At 43.1% G+C, this 20,131-nt stretch overlaps 2 protein-coding genes across 8 annotated transcripts in view; one reads left to right on the forward strand and one right to left on the reverse strand.

Moving 5' to 3' along the window:
* Window positions 1-17,995, forward strand: part of DUSP16 (dual specificity phosphatase 16) — a 69,196-nt gene extending 51,201 nt beyond the window's left edge. For all 7 annotated transcript variants that reach the window (XM_074589899.1, XM_074589933.1, XM_074589888.1 and 4 more), the window contains 4 exons: window positions 1,275-1,438; window positions 9,473-9,632; window positions 10,326-10,449; window positions 13,789-17,995. In XM_074589899.1, the coding sequence (XP_074446000.1) occupies window positions 1,275-1,438; window positions 9,473-9,632; window positions 10,326-10,449; window positions 13,789-14,965 (1,625 nt within the window). In that variant the 3' untranslated portion in view covers window positions 14,966-17,995. The remainder of the gene's footprint in view (window positions 1-1,274; window positions 1,439-9,472; window positions 9,633-10,325; window positions 10,450-13,788) is intronic.
* Window positions 15,619-20,131, reverse strand: part of BORCS5 (BLOC-1 related complex subunit 5) — an 81,357-nt gene continuing 76,844 nt past the window's right edge. Inside the window, exon 5 of the transcript XR_012587404.1 lies at window positions 15,619-18,130. The gene's annotated coding sequence lies outside the window, so the exon portion shown is untranslated. The remainder of the gene's footprint in view (window positions 18,131-20,131) is intronic.

Here is a 20,131-nt window from a genome sequence, read left to right on the forward strand (position 1 = left end):
GGTGAAAAAAGTCAAGAAAAGTCTATAACATACTGATTTAAGCCGCTGCCTCCAGTTCTTCAGACTAGTTTGCGAAGATGAAGTATGAGAATGAGCTGAGCTTGGGGGTTTAGCTAGGCTTGGAAAAAGCTAGCTAGCTTTTGTGAGAACGTGTTTAGTCAAAGTGTAAGTTCATTGCTAGAGGTTTCTTTGGTTTTGTTTTCTAACTGTGGATAAGGCCAGATGGATCACAGTTGGTAACACAGGTTTGTAACACAGCTCTTGTGATGGGAGGGAAGCCGGGAGCTAGATGAGCAAGAAGAAGAAATGGAGCTTGAGCTGCGTTGTATGAATTTGTGTCTGGAGCAGTCCCAGCCTCACTTCTTACTCCCTTCACGTTCCGTAGCAGCTGTGCCATGCTGACGGTGAAACAGCCTAGGAGCGTTTTTGGTGTTCACTGGGATTTTAGGTGGATTTAAATGTGTCATCAGTGATTCCACTCTAGTTTTTCCCAGGTGGTTTAATGCAGTGGTGGGAAATGGTAGTGAAAATGTTTTGGGGCCATAATATGGGTAGGGTCTAATAACTGGTGCAGATGAAGAACCAGCTTGCAGTAAAAGGAGTAGAGACTTGTGGTGATTTGCTAAGGGAGTCCATGGCTGGGTGAAGTCTTCCCCTGTAGTCCCCCCTCGCCCCGCTCCAGTTGAGATGGAGAAGCCTTGGCTTGGTGTGCTTTTGAAAGATGAAACCTCTTCCAGTGTGTTGGATGAAATTATGGAGCAGCGTAGAAAATAACAATGTAGGATTTTAAAAGTAAATGTTAATAACCACATATTGATGCTTTTACCAAATTGGGTAAACATGACTTTTCCTTAATGAAGTCTAATTATAGACTAAATACAGGAGAAGGAGGTGTTTAGAAAACAGCTTGCTGGGGCGGAGAGGAAAAGGTGTGTGCGTGGTGGGTGTTGTGGCTGGTTTTTTTTTGGTCTCATTTCCACATACTATTAAGAATGGGAAGAAGCACCAAAAACTTCTGAGGAATGGAGAGGAAGAGAAATAAATATTCCAGACAGAGCGGGAATACAAAGCCAGGCCTTGCCTGCTGATGGATGGTTCTGCACAGTCGTGGTACCTCTGGAAGAGGCGCACATACAGTCCTTCTGTTGAGGCTTTCCTGCTGCCCTTTAACCCCTCCCCATCTCCCGCAACAAACGCTGCTTTCCAAGAACTGGTATGGGCCCCGATGCCTACAACACCGCACGTAAATTAAATACGTACTGTTCCTCTCACAGGTGGATTTGCTGAGTTCTCCAGCTCTTTCCCCGGTCTCTGTGAAGGAAAATCCACACTCGTCCCTACTTGCATTTCTCAACCCTGCCTACCTGTCTCCAACATTGGCCCAACCAGAATCCTGCCTCATCTCTATCTTGGGTGTCAGCGGGATGTCCTCAACAAGGTGAGCGTTCTGGGTGTCGTGTTGTTTACTTGGATGAGTATATAATTTCCGTGTGCCTTCATCCATGCTTCTATTATACCGCATCATTACAGCTATAAAACATCTAAAGCAGATACAGATAACAGCTGTCTGTGCATAAGCCATGGAAACCTATGTGAGAACTAGTGATATACAGACCATATAATTAATCCACGTGTCACTTAATATGAAACTTGGTCTCCTCTCTCCTTCCTCTCAGAGATGATGTGGTACCTTCCTCAGTAACCTATCAGCCAACAGCAAACTATGAAACCTGCCATTACAGCAGGTGAGGTAGTTTCCTGGGTATAGCTCTGACTGGTTTGTTTTGGCGAGTCTTGGATTTTAATGTATTAACGATTACAGTATAACAAAGGAAGTTTGTCTGTTTTTTGGTATTTCCTTCAAGTGCTGGAAAAAATAGCACTTAAATACCATGAATTGCATAACGAGGGACTACTGCAAGCAAATCTTTGTACACCTAATAAAATGTTCAGACCTGGACAATCGGTGGGGTCACTTTAACATGGGCTTTTATGGTAGCACTGCACTAAGAAACTTCTACTGTTTCTAAAGACACGTGCATTTAATAATTTCTGTTCCTAAATAGCAGCCCAGGGTACTTTGGTATACTTAAAATACTCTGCAAAGTCATCAAAAAAAAGCACTTGTAGGGTGCTGGACTATCAGATGTTTAAAAGAGCTTGTCTCAAATTGCTACAGGTATATATAATTCCTATGTATATCCAGAGATGTTTGCCTCCATGAGGAGACCAACTCACATTGTTTACAACCTGTATCTTGGGTTCCTTCACAAGGGAATTTTTATTACTTCTGCTGCATGTGCCCTCTTGCCTTCCATGTTATCTGACAGTCCTGTTTATTAGTTGAATCTCCAACAGCCTTCATATGCTGGCATTAAATACGTGGATGGGGGAGAGGGGAGGAGTGCTTCACCCTAGCATATTGCCTTAATTATGTGCAAAGCGTATGTGTATGCTTTTGTCCTGATTTGAGGTAAAACGGAACCAATTTTCTGATTTGTAATTTTACTTTTTAGCTGGGCCTCTTCTAACTGACGAAACTCTGAAATTTACAGCATATTGTTTAGAAACTGTTCACTCTCAGAGTGGTAAGACCTGATTATACCAAGGAACGGTGTGCACAGAGGCTCTTGCTTACACTTATTGCTATAACAGCCAAGGTCAGCTCACTTTGCTGCTTGCCCCGTTAGAGGGTCAGACACAGAGAAGCGCAGAGGGGTCCCACCTGCAGGGAGGAGCAGACAGGACAGGTGACCCAACACTGACCAACAGGGTATTCCATCCCACCTGCATCACGCTCAGTATAAAAGCTGAGGGATCAAAGGGGCAAGGCTGCTCTGGCTCACTCTTTCTTCAATGGCCGACGTCTGAGGAGGACCCTGTCTGTTCCTGTGCCTTTGGTCCCAATCTGAGCATTCCTGACTCTAGTTCCGGAATTCAGCTCCTGTCCGTCGCTGACTCCAGTCTGGGACTTTCCCCGTGTCTGCTGCTGATGCAATCGTCATCCTGGGAGCTGAATACGGTTTTGTATATATTGTACACTTTTTTCCTTTAATTTTTATTATTCTATTATTATTTACTATTTTCTTATTTATAATTATTTTCATTAAAGTAGTTTAGTTCTTTTTCTAAACTTGTAAATCTCCTTATCTCTTCCTCTCCTCTCTGAGGAGAGAGTGGCAGGGAGGGCCATCTGTCGTTCTGCTTGGCCAATCCGGCCCAAACCACAACAGCTTTTTATCCGTGTATAAAGCTTAAGACAGGAACTATCCTAATTGTCCTGTAATTGGATCAAATTCATATACTTTGACAATTATCATAATTTTCACTGGTTCCTTTTACTTTCACTCTGTCACAGTCTGGCCGTTAATAAGCTATTTTTATTTTTTTTTCACAATTGTTTTAAGGGGATCTTTGACATGCAATCATGTAGTAGAAGGTAATTGTGCTTTCATAGAGCACACAGAAGAATCTCTTGCTTGGAGGATAGTCAGCAGTCATTGTATTTGCTTTGTCCTTTAAAATCTTCCATGTCTTTACCGCCAGGTAGCAAGTCAGCAATTCAAACTCGTTGTGCTTACGACGGATGTCAAAGCAGCTTACTACCTTTCCTACCACAAAAGCAATTTGTGGTCCCCAGACAAAAGACAGCAGGAACTAAGTAATTAATAAAAATATTAAAAATTCCTTGCTTTAAATGGCAGAGTATTAAAAAGATGATTTTATGCTATTTGTTTCCATGTGTCAATGGCAAGTGCTATCCCAGCTCACGGTGGCAGTGAGGGGGCTCCTTGTTCTCCTCATTCTGCTCCAGACCCAGGGATGTGCTGTGCCATTTGGGATGTGACTGGAACTCCAGTGCAGTGGCTTTTAAGTAGTAAATAATCACAGAGAGTTGAAAGAGGCTGTTCCCTTTCCTTGCAGTAAATTGGTGCCTATCAACAGGTGTTGGGCACAGGTGCCGTGTGTGTGCCTCACCAGGAAAGGAATCCAAGTGGTAGCAGTGGTCGGGAATTTCGTTATAGGACCGGAGAAGGCTAAAACTGCAGTTACTACTGGTGAGCCCTGAGTGTGGCAGAGCTGTCTACAGGAAGAGTTTAGACTTGGTGGTGGCTCTCTTGCCTACTAATCTGCAATCTTGATATTATTTCGGCATGTGTCCATCAGACATCGGGAAGGACTGCAGCTGCAGATAGTTTAGAATTAATGTAGGGCCCCCAGGAGTTGGTGAGATTTGTACTTTCTCACAAGTCCTGGAGAGTTATGATCAAGGATTGCCATGTTTCCCTTTTTTTTTTTTTTTTTATGGAGAACCACAAAAATGAGAGCATACAATCCATAGTAAGTTTGGTAAGTTCTTATCGCCTGGCATTATCCTTGACAGTCAGTTCCTCCACCTCTTAGGTTTCTTCCCCGTTTAAGGACAAAACCCCATCTTATGAAGCAGATCTGTTTGTTGCTTGTGCCTTTGTCCTCTTACTTTGAAGGAATAGCCGGCAGTGCTTTATTCTGAGCATGTCAATTGTTTGTTGCACCAAAGTAGGCCTTAGTGTCTTGGTAGTTTATCTTACCTCTTCAGTTTCAGTGATTGCCTGTGGAAACTCTGAAATGGCTTCCATCTTTAATATCGGTGCCTTTATTAACCTAAAGAAGTGTGGGAACAAATTACAATTTCTGCCTCTTAGAACGCACTCAGTATTTTCCCAGCTGTCGGCAACTCCCAGTTTCTTGGGTTTAATCAGTTTCTTGATTCAACTCAAAGTTAGCAGTAGATGGAGATCAACATGCTGGAAACAAAACTGGCAGAGCTCTGCCGCTTGCTTTGCTTCTGGGGAAGCCTGGGTGCTACACAGGGCTATTGGGGGTGAGCAAGGAGGGCGTCTCTTACTACAGTGAGTGCACAGAAATACCAGTACGTGGTAAGGAAACTGGGAAGCGAAGAACATTCAAAAGGAGAGGGTGAGAAACAAAATCCAGGGACGAGTAGCAAAGTTCTGTCTCTGTTAGGACAGGCCGTGAGCTGTTAAGTGGTGATTGCATGCTCTGCTTTAATGGCCTTGCTGGTTTGTTGGCTATCGGGGACAAGAAGCCAACCTTCTGTTAAGATTAGAATAGGGTTGGGTTTTTATTTTTCAGGTCCAGATTTTTTTTCAATAATTTTCTGTAAAATTCCAGTACAATTCCCAAAACTATTAAGGTGTAGTTGTGTATGTTGACTTTATTTTTGCTGACAAATGCTATCTCTGAGTTCCCAGGATTCTTCCCGTCAAGCAGACGTATTGATTTCTCTAAAATTTAAATGTCTCAAAAATATCTGGAAAAAGAACTCTTGATCTGCACTATTGTACAACCTGACGATTTAAAGATGTGAATTTTAAGCATGTTTTACCAAGATGAGCTTATCTTTTCAGGATCTTTATCAGCTTATCTCTGAGTGTACGGCTAGGGAAATGCTTGTCTTGTTGCAGGACAATCTGTATTCATGACCTTTTAAGAATACCATTTGCCATTAATACCTCTGCTGATAATGCTTTATTTATGAAAGATAGGCAAACGCAAATGCTTGGTTTGTGTCCTTTAGCAAAATTAATGATTACTTCAAAAAAGTCTTAGGAGATTCTTTGTATTTTTGCTTTACAGATTTCTAAATGCTTAATTCTGAAAACGTTCATAATTTTTTTTTTTTTTTTGCGGTGTTGAAATACTAAAAAGTGCTAACAGAAAAGTTCTTTTTCACTTTTTGGATCTCAGTGTTAATATATAAGTGGTTATCTCAGTGTGATATATTGGTGGCATTGCAAGAGGGTACTTACTTTTACAGGTCGTTGTTGCTCTTTGTGAAAGAAAGACAAAACTAACTCTAACCTAAATTCTCGCAGTGACAGGGTCCTTTCTGGAAGTTAGTATAACAGAAAAAAAAATAATCTGTGTTGTGGTTATGGGCCTGAACAAGCCTCCTACTTACAGCTCATGTTTTGTACCAGCATTTAAACTGTAAAACTTTCTGCTTTGCTACTTACCTAACTATTCTCTTTCTTTTCTTCCAGACCTGGATTTTATTTCCTGGAACAAAATAACATTTTAGGGTGCCATTAATTTTCAGATTAAACAAGTCATAAAATGTAAATAAGCTGACAAAAGAGCATTTACCTTCTTTTCACAAAGTTGTTAGTATTAGGATTTCTGGATCTTCCTCCCATCGTAATTCACTTCTTCCTCTTGGGTGCCTTACAATGAAGGCACTGTTATGGTTATTATATTGGAGCGTGTTGCACAGGGAATGATTGATACCTTAGAACAGAAGGAAGCATAACTTCTTTCTTTAGCCTTAGTCTCAAAGACAAGCACTAACACATTTTTGGGTGGTTTTTTGGCTCAGAGAGTTCCGACTTGGCGACTGCAGCCTTCTTGTTCCCATTTGAATAATCAATTCCACATCAAAACCCTTGCATAACTGTGGAACCGTGATGGTTGGACTGTGCGGCCCACCAGCGCATATGCTTTAAAAGAAATAATAACGTTTTCTATTCTTCTTCTAAATTCATCATCACTCTCCCAGCATCCCTTAGCTATATCCTGAACAAACGCGCATCGTGGCAGTCCATTTGTTAGCGATACCTTCATCGCCTCCCTCCTTTATATATTATATTGTTTGTGACCCTGCATGTACTTCTGTACCTGCTATTTCAGTAGCTCTTTGCGCACCTTCAAGCAGTGACAGCAGTAGGTGAGGAGCTGGTTTGGGGGCAGTATTTCAACGTAGTGATCGTAAGCACGTAAGCACATTATTTTATGGAAGTTGATGCCGAAGAGCTTGGGCTTCTAGAAGGGGAAGGCTGTGTAGCCTGGGGCAGCGAGGCAGAGATGCTGGGCATCAGGGGTCTCCCTTGCAGACGTAAGATACCGCAGGTCTAGCGGTAGCTACTCCCCTGTACCAGGAACCCCATTCCCAATACCTTCCCTCTCTGGATAATTCCAAATATTCCCCCGCTTCCTTACAGCGCTCCTGCTTTTAAACTTTTAGGTCTGTTGGTGTGTGAGAACTGAATAAAGAAGTTGTGATGGAGCCAGCTATGGAAAACACGCGGGGCTGAGGGAGTTTGCTGGTTGAGCTGGGGAAGTGTGAAGTTGAGAGGGGGAAATCGGTGACATACTGGAATTTGGTGTCATTGATGAGAAGCTGAGCTTTACTGGGAGAGTGACCTGGGAAACTAGCAGGGTAAGAAGCAGTAAGGCTGAGAGCTTATTTTGACATATCCAGGCTCTTCCCCCTCTCCTGTCCTGCCCGCCCCCCCCCCCGCCCCTTTTTTTTTTTTGGTGACCATTGCTGCAAATTATATTTCTGATTATTTGATTTGCAAGTAACTGGTCGTCATCTGTTCCCCTTGGATAGGTATGTTTGTGGTATAACGTATGTTCGTCAGTTTAAGGTGCCCACACCTTCAGGTACCCTCTGTGAGGGACTTTGGATGAAAGTTTGGAGGAGCTGCTTGCTTTGCTCCAGACAATAAAACTCAGCTTGCTAGCAGAAATTCATGTAAATTCCCTGTTTAAAATGCAGTCCGTAGCTGTTATATATGTTTCCATCTGTAAATGACTGAGGTAGATTCCCTTCTCCTCTGCAGTCCTTTGTTCTCACTGAACACTTAATTTATGTGTGTATGTATATTTATTTATGAGTATTGATCCTCTCTACGTACACACTGTAACACACGTTGAGTACCCGTATAGTAAATATCAGACATTAGTTAGACTGCTCTAATTTGAACAAGGTAGAGTTCTGGCTCTTCAGCTAAGTAGCCATATCCCCATTTCTCTTCACCAAAACATCTTTATGCTGGCAGAAAAAAATACATATGGGGAAGAAGCGACCGTTTGACTTCATGACTGTATTTGCATACTGGTAGACCTCCAGTTGAAATCTGCAGTATAAGAATTCATTCTTGCTACTGCTCCCATGGTTTGACATAATTTTTTCATTTTTTTATATAATTGCTATAAAAGCAAAAGGATTAAAATCAGATTTTTTTTTTTTGGCTCTTTTTATGTTTCAGTTTAGTTTTAGGCACCAGTTTCCATAGAAATCTGGCCAAAATCTCGCCAATGTTTGTAGTCAGTGTAACTACTGTCCAAGCATAGTATTGCACGTCACTTACTGCCAAATCATATCTGAACCAGAAAAGTTGTTTGATCAGTATTATTCCAACCCGCTTAATTGCTTTTCTGTAGCAAGATGCGTAATTGCAGGAGATGGGATGGTTTTGGTAGAGCCATCTCTAGTCTTCTAGTACTTGTTTCACATGTTTTGGCACTAAGGTACCTACTGCACATCTCTCAATACCAAGAGTATGGCAAGGTGCAGAAAAGAGGTGTCTCTCTTTTTATTTGCAATCATGAAAATTGATTTATTTAAAAAGCCCAGTTGATTCTTATACATTGAGTCTCTTTGCTTGTTGCTGTGATAATCTCTGAGATGCAAGAGGACTAAAGACTGAAAACTGAAATGTGAGCAGCTAAATCATAAACCACAAAGTGGAACTCCTATAAAACTGCAGTTAGTGCTGTTTTATAGGAGTTCAAGTTTGTGCTAATGGGCACAAACTTGAGCATAGGAAGTTCCGTCTCAACATGAGGAGGAACTTCTTTACCCTGAGGGTGGCAGGGCACTGGAACAGGCTGCCCAGAGAGGTGGTGGAGTCTCCGTCTCTGGAGACATTCAAAACCCGCCTGGACGCGTTCCTGTGCAACCTGCTCTAGGTGACCCTGCTCTGGCAGGGGGGTTGGACTGGATGATCTCCAGAAGTCCCTTCCAAACCCTATCATTCTGTGATTGTGTGTGAAAATGGTCTAATTCAAGGTCTTCAGCTCTTACTCAGCTCTTTCGCGCAAGGTTTTAAGTGAGTTTTCCACCATTGCCTTAGAAACAAGGAAGTCCCAGATACTTTAACAGGCGACTGCAGGAAGCATCAGTTTCATTTCATTTTACTCGCCAATATCTGTGATGGGGCAACCTCAGTCTTATGTATGTGAGGCAGAAAACACGTATTCAGGCCAGCAAACTACATGTGGGAAGTGTCTGGTTATGTTGTTAGCTTGCATGGTGAGAATTTAAACCAAAGTAACCAAAAAAATTGATTCTTTTGGAAGCGATGCTTCATAGTAGCAGAAGGTATTCTACCATTATTTCTGTTCTTTCTTAACTTTTTTTGTATGGGCTTTGCAGTCCATATGTTCTTTGGACACACTGGATGTCTCATTAAAAGTTGTTTGAAGAATTAAAAGCTGAGGAAGTATCTCTTTTTTTTTTTTTTTTTATTCCAATAAAGAATGCTCCTAATACAGCTGAAACAATTCCAACATGAATTCCAGTTTGGGTTTTAGCTTTATGGTGTGCTTTGGGTTCGTAGTTTCTTTGTAATTTGCCAAAGATACCATTTGACTTCTCTAGGCTTAATCCTTCTCTCTTTCCTAGGAGCTGATGCAGCAGAATGATATTGGCTACGTACTAAACGCTAGCAATACTTGTCCAAAGCCTGATTTTATTCCGGAATCCCATTTCCTGAGAGTGCCTGTGAACGACAGCTTTTGTGAGAAAATTTTGCCTTGGTTGGATAAATCAGTTGATTTTATAGGTGAGAAGAAAATTTAAATTCTCTCACTAAAACAGTTTCTGGATTCCTTTGTGTGTCTGCCTTGCTGTTTTGGCTGGAGAAGACCTGAATGCTTTCTGGGTGGTATGAAAATACCCTAAGGATCTACCTACACGATCACCATCACTTTATACGCACAGAACCAAAATAACATAAGGAGATTCTGCGTGTTCCAGCACTTGAGGAACAAAGACACTTTTAAAGAGCACAGCTCTGCTTTCTGGCAACCTGGCCGATGCCCGATATACGCCTGCAGAGAGCGAATTAGAAAATTTGACATACAGATCCTGTCTTTAGCTTTGGGAAGTGAGCTAGCCAAATTTGAACGGGCCAAATCGTTCCATCATGAATGCTTGCTTTCTACTTGCATATAAAATTAGAAACAATCACCTTTCCCAGACATCTAAATAGGTTTGTTTATGTGCACGTTAAAATGATGCAGTGTGCTGTAACTGCACTACGTTTCCTGTGTGTAGCCGTGTGCCTTTTCTATACTCAATGCTATACAGTGCTAGAGAAAAGAAGTGATTTTTGTTTAAAGCTTCCATGAGATTTGCAATTAGCAGTTAATTCGGAAGTTTTGAACAATTTTAAATAACGTTGCTTTCTTTGCAAACTTTTCATCGTGGTATAATGCTGCTGAGTGTGACACTTGCCGATTTCTTTGCTACGCAGAAAAAGCGAAAGCATCCAATGGCCGTGTGTTAGTGCACTGTTTAGCTGGAATCTCTCGCTCTGCCACAATCGCTATCGCATATATCATGAAGAGAATGGATATGTCCTTAGATGAAGCTTACAGGTAAGGAGAAAATTTCCTTTCATATTAATTCTTGTGCCTGTTGGCTTATTTTTAAGGTGAAGAATGAAAGGTTATATGACCGAGGGTAAAAGCAGGCTGGTAGTTCACTGGCCTCTGCACACTCTTGTTTTAAATGTAGGCTTCATCCATAAATAAATCAGTGGTGTTGGACTAGATGATCTTTAAAGGTCCCTTCCAACCCAAACCATTCTGTGATTCTGTGACATCACCCACCGAATATTAATTCCCCACCTGCAAAATGCTCATGTTGGCCTTCGCTTCAAGTAAGCAAATACACGGAATTTAGACTGCTTACTAAATGTGTGCATATGTACATACATATACAGACACAGCTATACCACACATAACAATATCTTGTAAGTCAGAGAGAGAATGGAATGGACAGAGTTAAAGAAAGAGAACTGAGGCTATTTATAGTCACGCTTATGACAAATGCTGGGCTGGAGCTGTTGACTTCAGTTTGGAATTCGGTAATGCTCTCAAAGAACTGCCTGCAGGTGAAATATCTAGGAATTAAGAAAGCTTCTTTGTTGCTATTAAACTCAACCAGAAAGTATTTTGAAGAGTTAGCTCTTTGTGGCATCAGGGAATTTTTATGGGACCACCCTCCCACCCCCCACATTTTTTAACCTTTGAAATCCCATGTTTCTGTACCTGGATTGTGAACACTTCACTAGATTCCAGGTGGCCTGGTTGCAGTTTACCATGACTTCTCTCTTTCATTCAACAACCTGCTCTGTTGTGTTGTACAGAAAATGGTGGGTTTCTTTTTGATGGGCTTTACATGCGAGTTGGCACAGCCGACGCATCGCTGTAACATCCGTGGTGCAGAAGCCATTTGAACAATTGCACTGGAGCAGGTGTTGAGGAGTACCTCCCAAATCACCAGTGTGTTTGCTACTACTGTCTCTAAAACACTGCTGAGGACAGAAAGATGAACATTAGATATTCCCTTGTGGAGCGTGATTTCCATGTGGCATTTTCTTTTAAGCTGAATGAAGATAAGTGGAAAATAGTGCACGTAAGAGGTGCCGCTGAACTACAACCATCTCCCATTGCCTTCAGAAACTTTCCACGGTTTCCTACTAGAGCCTGCTGACAGTTTGGTGTTGTGCGGTGATTTCAACGTGTATGGTGAAACAGGTTTGGTTAAGAAGCGTAGGTGGAAGCTCACACTTATACAACTATAGAAACTATGGATGAATTAGTAGATGTGGATGGATACTCTGCAAGGTATGAGCTTCAGTCACTAAAAAAACCCATCAGGTCTCAGGCTGTGGTGGGCTGGTGGTTAGCGCTTCCAAAGTGCTGCTTCTAAATTTCGCTGTGAAATCTCCGCATTAAATTCTAGTTTGTTTCTTAAGCAGAAGTGTCAATTGACTGTGAAGGATATATCATCCTAGGCCTTTTGTGCTTTGCACTGTTTAATACTGAACAACTACTGTGAAATTTAGATTATGCTTTGCTTTATTTCCTTTGATGTGGCGTAGTGAGAACAGTCGGCAGCACGTTTCACTTGTTGGTTTGCGAGCTCTTGTTGGCCAAGCTTGAAAGAAAAACACTTTCTCTGAGTTAATTGAAAGATAAAATGTTTGTCTGATACTATCACAAAATTAAAAAGGTGACACTGTTACTTGAAGTGAAAGATCTGAGGAAATAAATGTTTTTAATACTTTCTTGTGTATAAGGGACAATACAAGGGAAAAAAAGATCAAAATTAAATGTTATGCATGTTTTCTAATTGGGGAAAAAAAAAGTGTGTAAGTTTGTAAGGCCTTAAAATTTGTCGGGGGGATCCAGCAGGGTTTCTCGTACCTTTTTCCTATTTTAGAAAGCTAGTTTTAAATTTAGGACTCAATTTGGGGTGTGAGACAAGGCAAAAGCAGAAGGAAAAGAGTTTTGGAGAGCCTACCAGAACACAGGCCAGAAATGGCGGTGTTGACCAGAAGGATCTTGCTTTAAATAACAAATCCAGTAACAAATACGACTGTTTGGTTATTTTTCATGTGCTCGCTTGCATTTGTGCTAGAGTATACATACATCCACAAATATACCTTCACATTTTTTTTCATGCTGTTTTTAATGACTGCACACTCACCTTTGGTACACACCCCCTGAGATGTCTTTTTTTTTTTTTTTTTGCTTTTAATAATATTTAATTTTCCCAGTGGTACGTTATATGTGTGTTTGTACTAGATTTAGCTCTTCAAGGTTTCTTCCCCTGTTAATTCCCTTGTCATCTGGTACCTTCATAGTTCCAGGAATGCTTTAAAAAAGACAAAGGGAGGAAGGATTTGGGCAGCTTTCTGTTCTACAGCCTGTAAAAAGCAGAGAGTACTTACTTAGCTATATTGCAAATCACACAGGTAGGAAGTGTTGCTTTTGTATTTAACTTCAAAGTGTTTGACGTGATTTCTAATACTTAAGCCTTTCATACGTTTAGAGTCCCAGTTCAGGAAAACGTTTTAAGTATGCCTTGCACCTTGTCCGTGTTCAAGCGAATATGTAAGTGACTGCTTAGATTGGCAGGTGTATGCCAGTCAGGCTGCTTCCTACAGGACTCGAAAATAGGTTAACTCTTCCAGTGGTTTGGTAACGCTGCTGCCCTTTACTGCTGAACGCCTGCAGAGCCGGAGAGAGCATTTTTGTTTTAATGCTGCATTTTCTCCTTTCTGTTTATCTTTTTGATTATCGTATCAGCGGTCAGTACCAGCGTATGGTAGAAATCACTGGGTTTGCTGTATAAGGTCAGCACATATCAGAGCTTTTTGTCTTGCCTGACAAAGATAAACAGGGTAAGAAGCGCTCACTGCAATAACAGCAGCATGAGAGAGGTGAAAGGAACACGGGGTTTCATCCCTTTGAACGCTGGGGAAGACAGTCTGCTTTCTGTAGTGCAGGGGAGGCCCCTGTCTCTTGGCTAGAGCTCCGACGCTCTTCACGCAGAATTTGAGGAGCTCTTAACTCTGGTCAGAAACCGAGGTAGCAGAGATCCCACCGGTAAAATAAAACATGGGAAATGATTCCCTCAAACCTTGTTGCAGACATCATAAAGAGGTAAAAAGAATGCTTCCTTTTCCCTATTTTAGCTGCCTTTAAGTAAGCTACAGAGAGAACTGACAGCATCATCTTGTTTAAAAGCTGCCTCCTTTTTTGTTTTTCCATCCATGTTTCCTGTGCTTGACTGAACCTTAGTCCCAGCATCCTGACAAGTTAAAATTAGGCTGTTAACATTCACAACAATTGCTCTAGGGTTATCTCAGGTCTGAGCAGCAGGTCGTTAAATTAATTCTTGTTTTGTTTGTCCCCTCTTTACAGATTTGTGAAAGAAAAAAGGCCAACCATTTCTCCCAACTTCAACTTTCTGGGCCAGCTTTTAGACTTTGAGAAAAAGATCAAGAACCAGAGTGGTCAGCCTGGACATATTAGTAAGCTGAAACTTCTGCATTTGGAAAAAAGCAGCGAGCACGTGCTGGTCCCAGAGGGTGGGCAGAGCAGCCTCTCGGCTAACCAGCTCTGCATTACCGCTACCTCCGAGATCGTGGAACAGAAGCCGATGGACTGCGGCAGCGCACCGCGCGGGCACTTGTCCCCTCTGGAAGATGGCCCGCTGGTACAGGGCATAAACGGACTGCACGTCTCCCTAGATAAGGTGGAGGACAGCAACCGGCTGAAGCGCTCCTTTTCTTTGGATATCAAATCTGTATCCTACTCAGCGAGTAGCAACTGCGTGACTGCATCGGTTCAGGGCTTTGCCTCCTCTGAAGACACCCTGGAATACTACAAACACACGACTGCTTTAGAGGGCAGCAGCAAGCTGTGTCAGTTCTCCCCTGTCCAGGAGGTCTCGGAGCAGACCCCAGAAACCAGCCCTGATAAGGAGGATGCAAATCCTCCCAAAAAACCCCAGAACACCTGGCAGCTGGATAGCCAGAGCAAACGGCAGCACCTGGGGAGAGCCAGCAGCAGCACCACTGCTCAGCGGTCGCTCCTGTATCCCCTCCACCGGAGTGGGAGCATGGAAGACAACTACCGAACAAACTTCTTGTTTGGTCTCTCCACCAGCCAGCAGCATTTGGCAAAGTCTGCTGCTGGGCTGGGCCTCAAAGGCTGGCACTCGGACATCTTGGCTCCGCAGACATCAGCTACTTCCCTTACCAACAGCTGGTATTTTGCAACCGAGTCCTCACATTTCTACTCTGCCTCCGCCATCTATGGGAACAGTGCCGCTTACTCTGCCTACAGCTGTAGTCAGCTGCCCACGGGCTGTGACCAAGCCTGTGCTGTGCGCAGGAGGCCAAAGCAGGGTGATCGAGGTGACTCCAGGCGCAGCTGGCACGAGGAAAGCTCTTTTGAAAAGCAGTTTAAGCGCAGAAGCTGCCAGATGGAGTTTGGGGAGAGCATCATGTCAGACAACAGATCCAGAGAAGAACTAGGGAAAGTAGGCAGTCAGTCGAGCTTTTCGGGCAGCATGGAGATCATTGAAGTGTCTTGAGGGGCAGCAGGCTTGTGTGACTGTATCGGAGTTGCTGCTCCCCCAGAGTTTGAGAGGTCCCTGTGAATCTGAAAAGAACAAACTTTGTGCAAAAAGGTGGGGGGGTGGGGAGGGAAGAAATGCGAGGCTTCAGTGCGAACGCAGTGACTAGATGAATACGGCAAAGGAACGACAAGTGAGCATCTGCCTGAGAAGACCGAGTGCACCGCTGTGTTTTTCTCCTCCCCTTTCCTGGAGAAGGGCAGAACGTTTCAAAGATCTTTCCCTCACAATTATATGCAATGGATTGCACATCCTTTCAGTGGTTTTTAAAAAGGAAGCTCTCTTGGCATCAAACCCTTTTTCTGGTTCCACTGAAACACGCTCCAACCCATCAAAGCTAGTTTTGTTCTCCCCTCCTCATGCCCCACATCCTCACCAGTGCACCTTAGCCCTGACACTGAGCCAACCTCTGGAGGGAGACCTTTTTCCTGTCAGAAAGGAGACTGGGAGTGATTCCAAAGGACGTAGGGACTGGTTACAGCAAGGCTGGGCTGAACGCACAGTTCAGAGAAATGTAAATACTGGTGTAACTATTGTTCTAATGGGTAGGCTTTAGGTGATTCGCTAGAGAGCTGCTTCAGAGAGAAAAAAAACCCAGTACCTCAAAAATATAAAAAATAAACTAGGGCTTTATGGCTGCCAGATGCTGGTAGTCAGTTCATACGCAATGTGAACAAGTAACGACTAGCCACGTTTGATTTTAGTTTTTTTGAAAAGCTGTCTACGCACAAGTGTTTCAGTTGGCTCAGCAGCAATTCTTACAAAAGACAAATGAACCATACTTAAGACTCTTTCCCCCAGTCTTTTGAAACATAAAATAAGCAGTATTTGTATTTCTGATATTAAGCTGGCTTCTGGGAGAGGGGTAGCTGCTTTGGCTTCTCAGCTATAATGGAGTAGGTAATTCTTAGGGTTAAGTGCAAGAGAAGTGGCTGGTACAATACCACAACATCCTTTTCTTGCCAATTGACAATTTAATAGATGTCTCTTGAAGGCGCTTTTTTTTTTTTTTGTCTCTTTTTTTAAACCTAAAAATGAGTCAGGATGGGCTTTTGTCCTTAACTGAGCAATACCATTAAGGAACCGCTCTTCATATGGTTCCAGTTGTGCGTGGGGTGGGTGCAATCCAGGTGGCTGGCTTTTTTCCATCCCAACATCCTCACCCAAATTCTGGGGACTTGGAGATAGAAGCTTCTCATTAGGTTTGCTGACTTCATCTGAGAAAGAGAAGTGTGGCTGGCTGTCCAAGGAAAACAGAAGGGGACCTCCAGCGTCCTGTCCCATAGTGTGGTTTGAGAAGAGACAGCACCTCCTGCACTCGCAGCTCCAAAGGAACTTGATCCTGGCCGTTGTCCTCTGTCTCAGCGTAGGGTCTTGGTGTCCCAGCGTGCCGATGCATGGCTGCAGATGCTTCTAGCTGTGCTGCTGCTGGCAGGTACCATGTCCTCCCCCTCACCCCTCCACGGAACACACCAGCTCAAGGAGGTGTCACCTCCCTGCTGCCACTGGGATGTTTCATGGGAGGTGAAGCACAGTCCTTCTGTCGTGGTTTGGGCTGGGCTGGCCACTAAAATGAACGACAGCAAAGCAGCTGCTTCCCCTCCAGCTCGCCATTCCTGCGGTACCTTGGCTGCCACTGCTCCAGTTGTTTTATGTGTGCGTGCTTTGCTGCAAGAGGTTTGTGGTCAGCAAGGGGTGGCTCCAGAGGCACGGTGTCGAGCTTCATCCTTCCTGCTCCGAACGTGTCATCTCAGTCTTCCCCAGGACCCCTCAGAACACGTGTAGGGGGGGGGAACTATCTTGTTTTGTCCCATTTCAGTGCGGGCAGCTGAAAATTGTAAATCACATGTAACAAATACTTACCCCTGGCCAACAGCTTTAAAAAAATACTTGTCAGCAGCAAACTGAAGCCCTAATTCAAGTCAGCAGCTTGGGTTATGTTTTTGTTTTTGGTTTTTTTTTTTACTGTAAGTTTAGCTAGTTTGTGACTCAAATCTCAGGTTTTACTATATTGAAAAGTGGAGAAAATTTTGTCACTTTGTTTTGTGGCTAGGATGTGACTTTAATTTCCTACAGTGGACTGTTTTAAAATAGCACTGAAAGCTACAGCATTGATTAACTCGATCCTAAAAAGTGCAAAAGGCACAGAGAGAGAGGCAGCACCAGGAGTAACTGAACCCAGAGGCTGTGTTCATGATGTGCATATGAGAGGCTGGAAGAAGGGGTAGCCTGGGCAAGGGCTAGGTTGACAGAATGCTGGAAAGCATGTCAGGTCTCGGCTATTCATTAAACATACTGCCACTTGTCTCTGTTTACATATCAAGTGAAAGTGATTACATTACAACTATTTTCAGCATATATACACACACACAGAGTGTGTATATATGTATGTAAACGATTTAGCAGTGCTCCTCTCAGCCAGATTTCAGTAAAAGCCCATGTCTTTCATTTAAATCAGTTAAAGGGGGTTAACACAAATCAATCCCTAGAGGCAGAAACAGAATCTTCCTCTCTTTTGTGCTCCTTCACACGTGTTTGTTCTCCCCTTCTCTCCATACATACCAACAGGTATGTTTGGGTTTCATTTTGTTAATCACCTTCTAAGGGACTGAAATCTGGTCTTCTGGCTCCTGATTTCAATACGCTGTAGTCACTGAATCAATCAAAGCTGTAGGCTCAGTATTTTTAGGGGACAGGTTCCTGTAAGAGGAAGCCTTAACCCCATGTCCTGCCCAGGGTGTCTCCTGTCCCAACTAGTGTCCTGTACCTGAACAATGCTGGAAATGGTTTGTAGAAGTTTGGAAAGCAAAGTGGAAGACGCGAGGGGGGGAAATGTGCACATGTTCAATATGAATATAATGTTCTTTGGTGTATGGCAAGCTGTTTAAATGGTTCAGAGAGATGTGAGTTTCTCATCTTATTGTGTCGTGAGCATTACCTGTATGTTATGATGAAATAAAATCAGAAATGGTACCTGTTTATATAGAACGGCTGAGGAAGGAGCCTGTGTGCCTCTGGCTGCGGAGTGGGCATTACCTGCCTGCAGCATGACCTGCTCACCAGCACCCAGGACTAGCAGGAGGCTTGTCCTTATTGTACATATGCTTCTCTGCGGATGCGTGCCTGTTAATGAATGACACAGATTGAGCAGTCCAAAGCTACCCATCGCAAGCAGTGGTGATTTTACAGCACCAGTAACAGTTTGGGCCTCCGTTTACCCCACCTCTTCTTCTCCCTTCAATAGCAGCAGTGGCACTTCTCTGCGTTAACAGCTTACAACGTCTAATACTGTTGTGGGTAAACTGTTCCCAAGGCAGCTGTGCTAGTCTTTCTAAAGCAAGTATTTCAAATTGATTGAGTTACCCCTGTATGAACCCCCTGGTTTTTTTTGTGCGTCCCATACTTATAATTGGAATAAGAATTTAATTACTTGTTTAAATACTTGTTTTGACTGATTCTGCCAGTCCTGAAGCGTTCAGAGCAACTTCTGATCGCTGAGGGAGGGGTATGCGCCTCATTGCTCCTTCAGAGAGTAGCGTACACAGATGTAGAAGTTTTAATAAAAACTACATAAAATGTAGTTTTACTAACTATATGTTCATCAGCTAGCTGCTCATTACTCTTTGACTCACAGCCCACGTTTTAAAATTAAAAATTTTAAAATTAAATCCTGCAGTAGAATAGGGCTGTTACGTTGTATCCTTACACGGCAAAGCCTACAAGTGTGTGTCACGGCAGTAACAGAAACGGGGTTTTAGTCAGATCATTTCAAAGCATAATGCCAGCAGGGGAAATGCAGAATCTCTGGCCTCTCCAGAAGAGGCTGTACCATCAGCCAGAGCAAAAGTAACAACCTGCAGGAGCTTCTGTACTTACTTTCTACAACCGAGACATACCAGCTCCTACGTAGAAAGCTTTCATCCATTGCACGGTAAAACAAGATCCACGCACAATGGTATCACAAATGGCATCGGCCTGTTATCCTACAAAACAGGTTGTCTTGACAAGCTTCTAAGATCTACCTACTCTTGCTTCCCTCTCCCTGCTCCATAGTCCAGTTCTGCTCCCAGTAGGTCAAACTAGCTCTGTCTGTTCCCTTTAAGGTCTGTTTTTTGAAACATGCGCTCTAGCTTTCACCACTCCTCCTTTGGCCTGCTTTGCAGGACTTGCTCTGCTTTTGCCCCTGCCATTAGACAGCTCTGTGAACACACAGTCTAACTCCATCTCTAGTTAAAACCCAAGAAGCAACTGAAATGTCTCACACATGTAATCAACATTTAATTTTCATTTCATTGACTGGCATTACTGGGATTACCCAGTCCCTGAGGTCACTAGGCTCTTGATTTAACCATCACAGTTAAATTCCTAGAGTGAAGTGGACTGAAAACAGGGCAGACCTCCCCCCAGCATGGACCAGGAGGCTTTTGAGGGGGCTCGGGGGGTGGGGGGCCTGTGGGAGTAAGACACAGAGTAGAAATTTGGTAATTAAGTGAGCTGCTGGTTTTACTAACTATATGTTCATCAGCTAGCTGCTCATTACTCTTTGACTCACAGCCCAAGTTTTAAATTTATTTCTGTGAGGAAGTGGTGATTTCAAAAGCCCAGAACAGTGGCCTGGCACTTCTCCTGGGGAGTGCACAGGAGTCCTAATAAGGCTGTTACTGCCCCTTTTAAAATCTGAAATTAGTGAGCCTTAATCGAACTCACCTACCTAGATATTTTAATGAGATAGCCGTACCCTCTCACTGAACACCTAGCTAGCCTGTATTTGCTCTTAAAGTTTCTGAGAAAAGCAGAGTTATTTTAGTACTTTTAGACATTATAGCATTAGAATGCAACACCACTATTATAGTATACACAGAAAACCACAATTGGGAATTCAGGTAGAAGAACAATGTTCATAACATATTGGCACAGCCCAGCAACTGGCTTTTGAACTATGCCTACGGAGAACTTCTTGGCCCTTGGGCCCAAATGGTTGCTCTGAGGCAAGCTGAAGTGTTTCTGCAGGAAAGCCTTCAGTTACCCTACACTTCAAGAATATTAATGAGAGCCACTGTAAATACAAAAGGAAAGGGAGCTATTTGTAGCTGGCAACACTCAACTCTCTGGGAGGGGGCTGCT

Source organism: Larus michahellis, chromosome 1 (genome assembly GCF_964199755.1).
Source record: "Larus michahellis chromosome 1, bLarMic1.1, whole genome shotgun sequence".
NCBI classification, from domain to species: Eukaryota; Metazoa; Chordata; class Aves; order Charadriiformes; family Laridae; genus Larus; species Larus michahellis.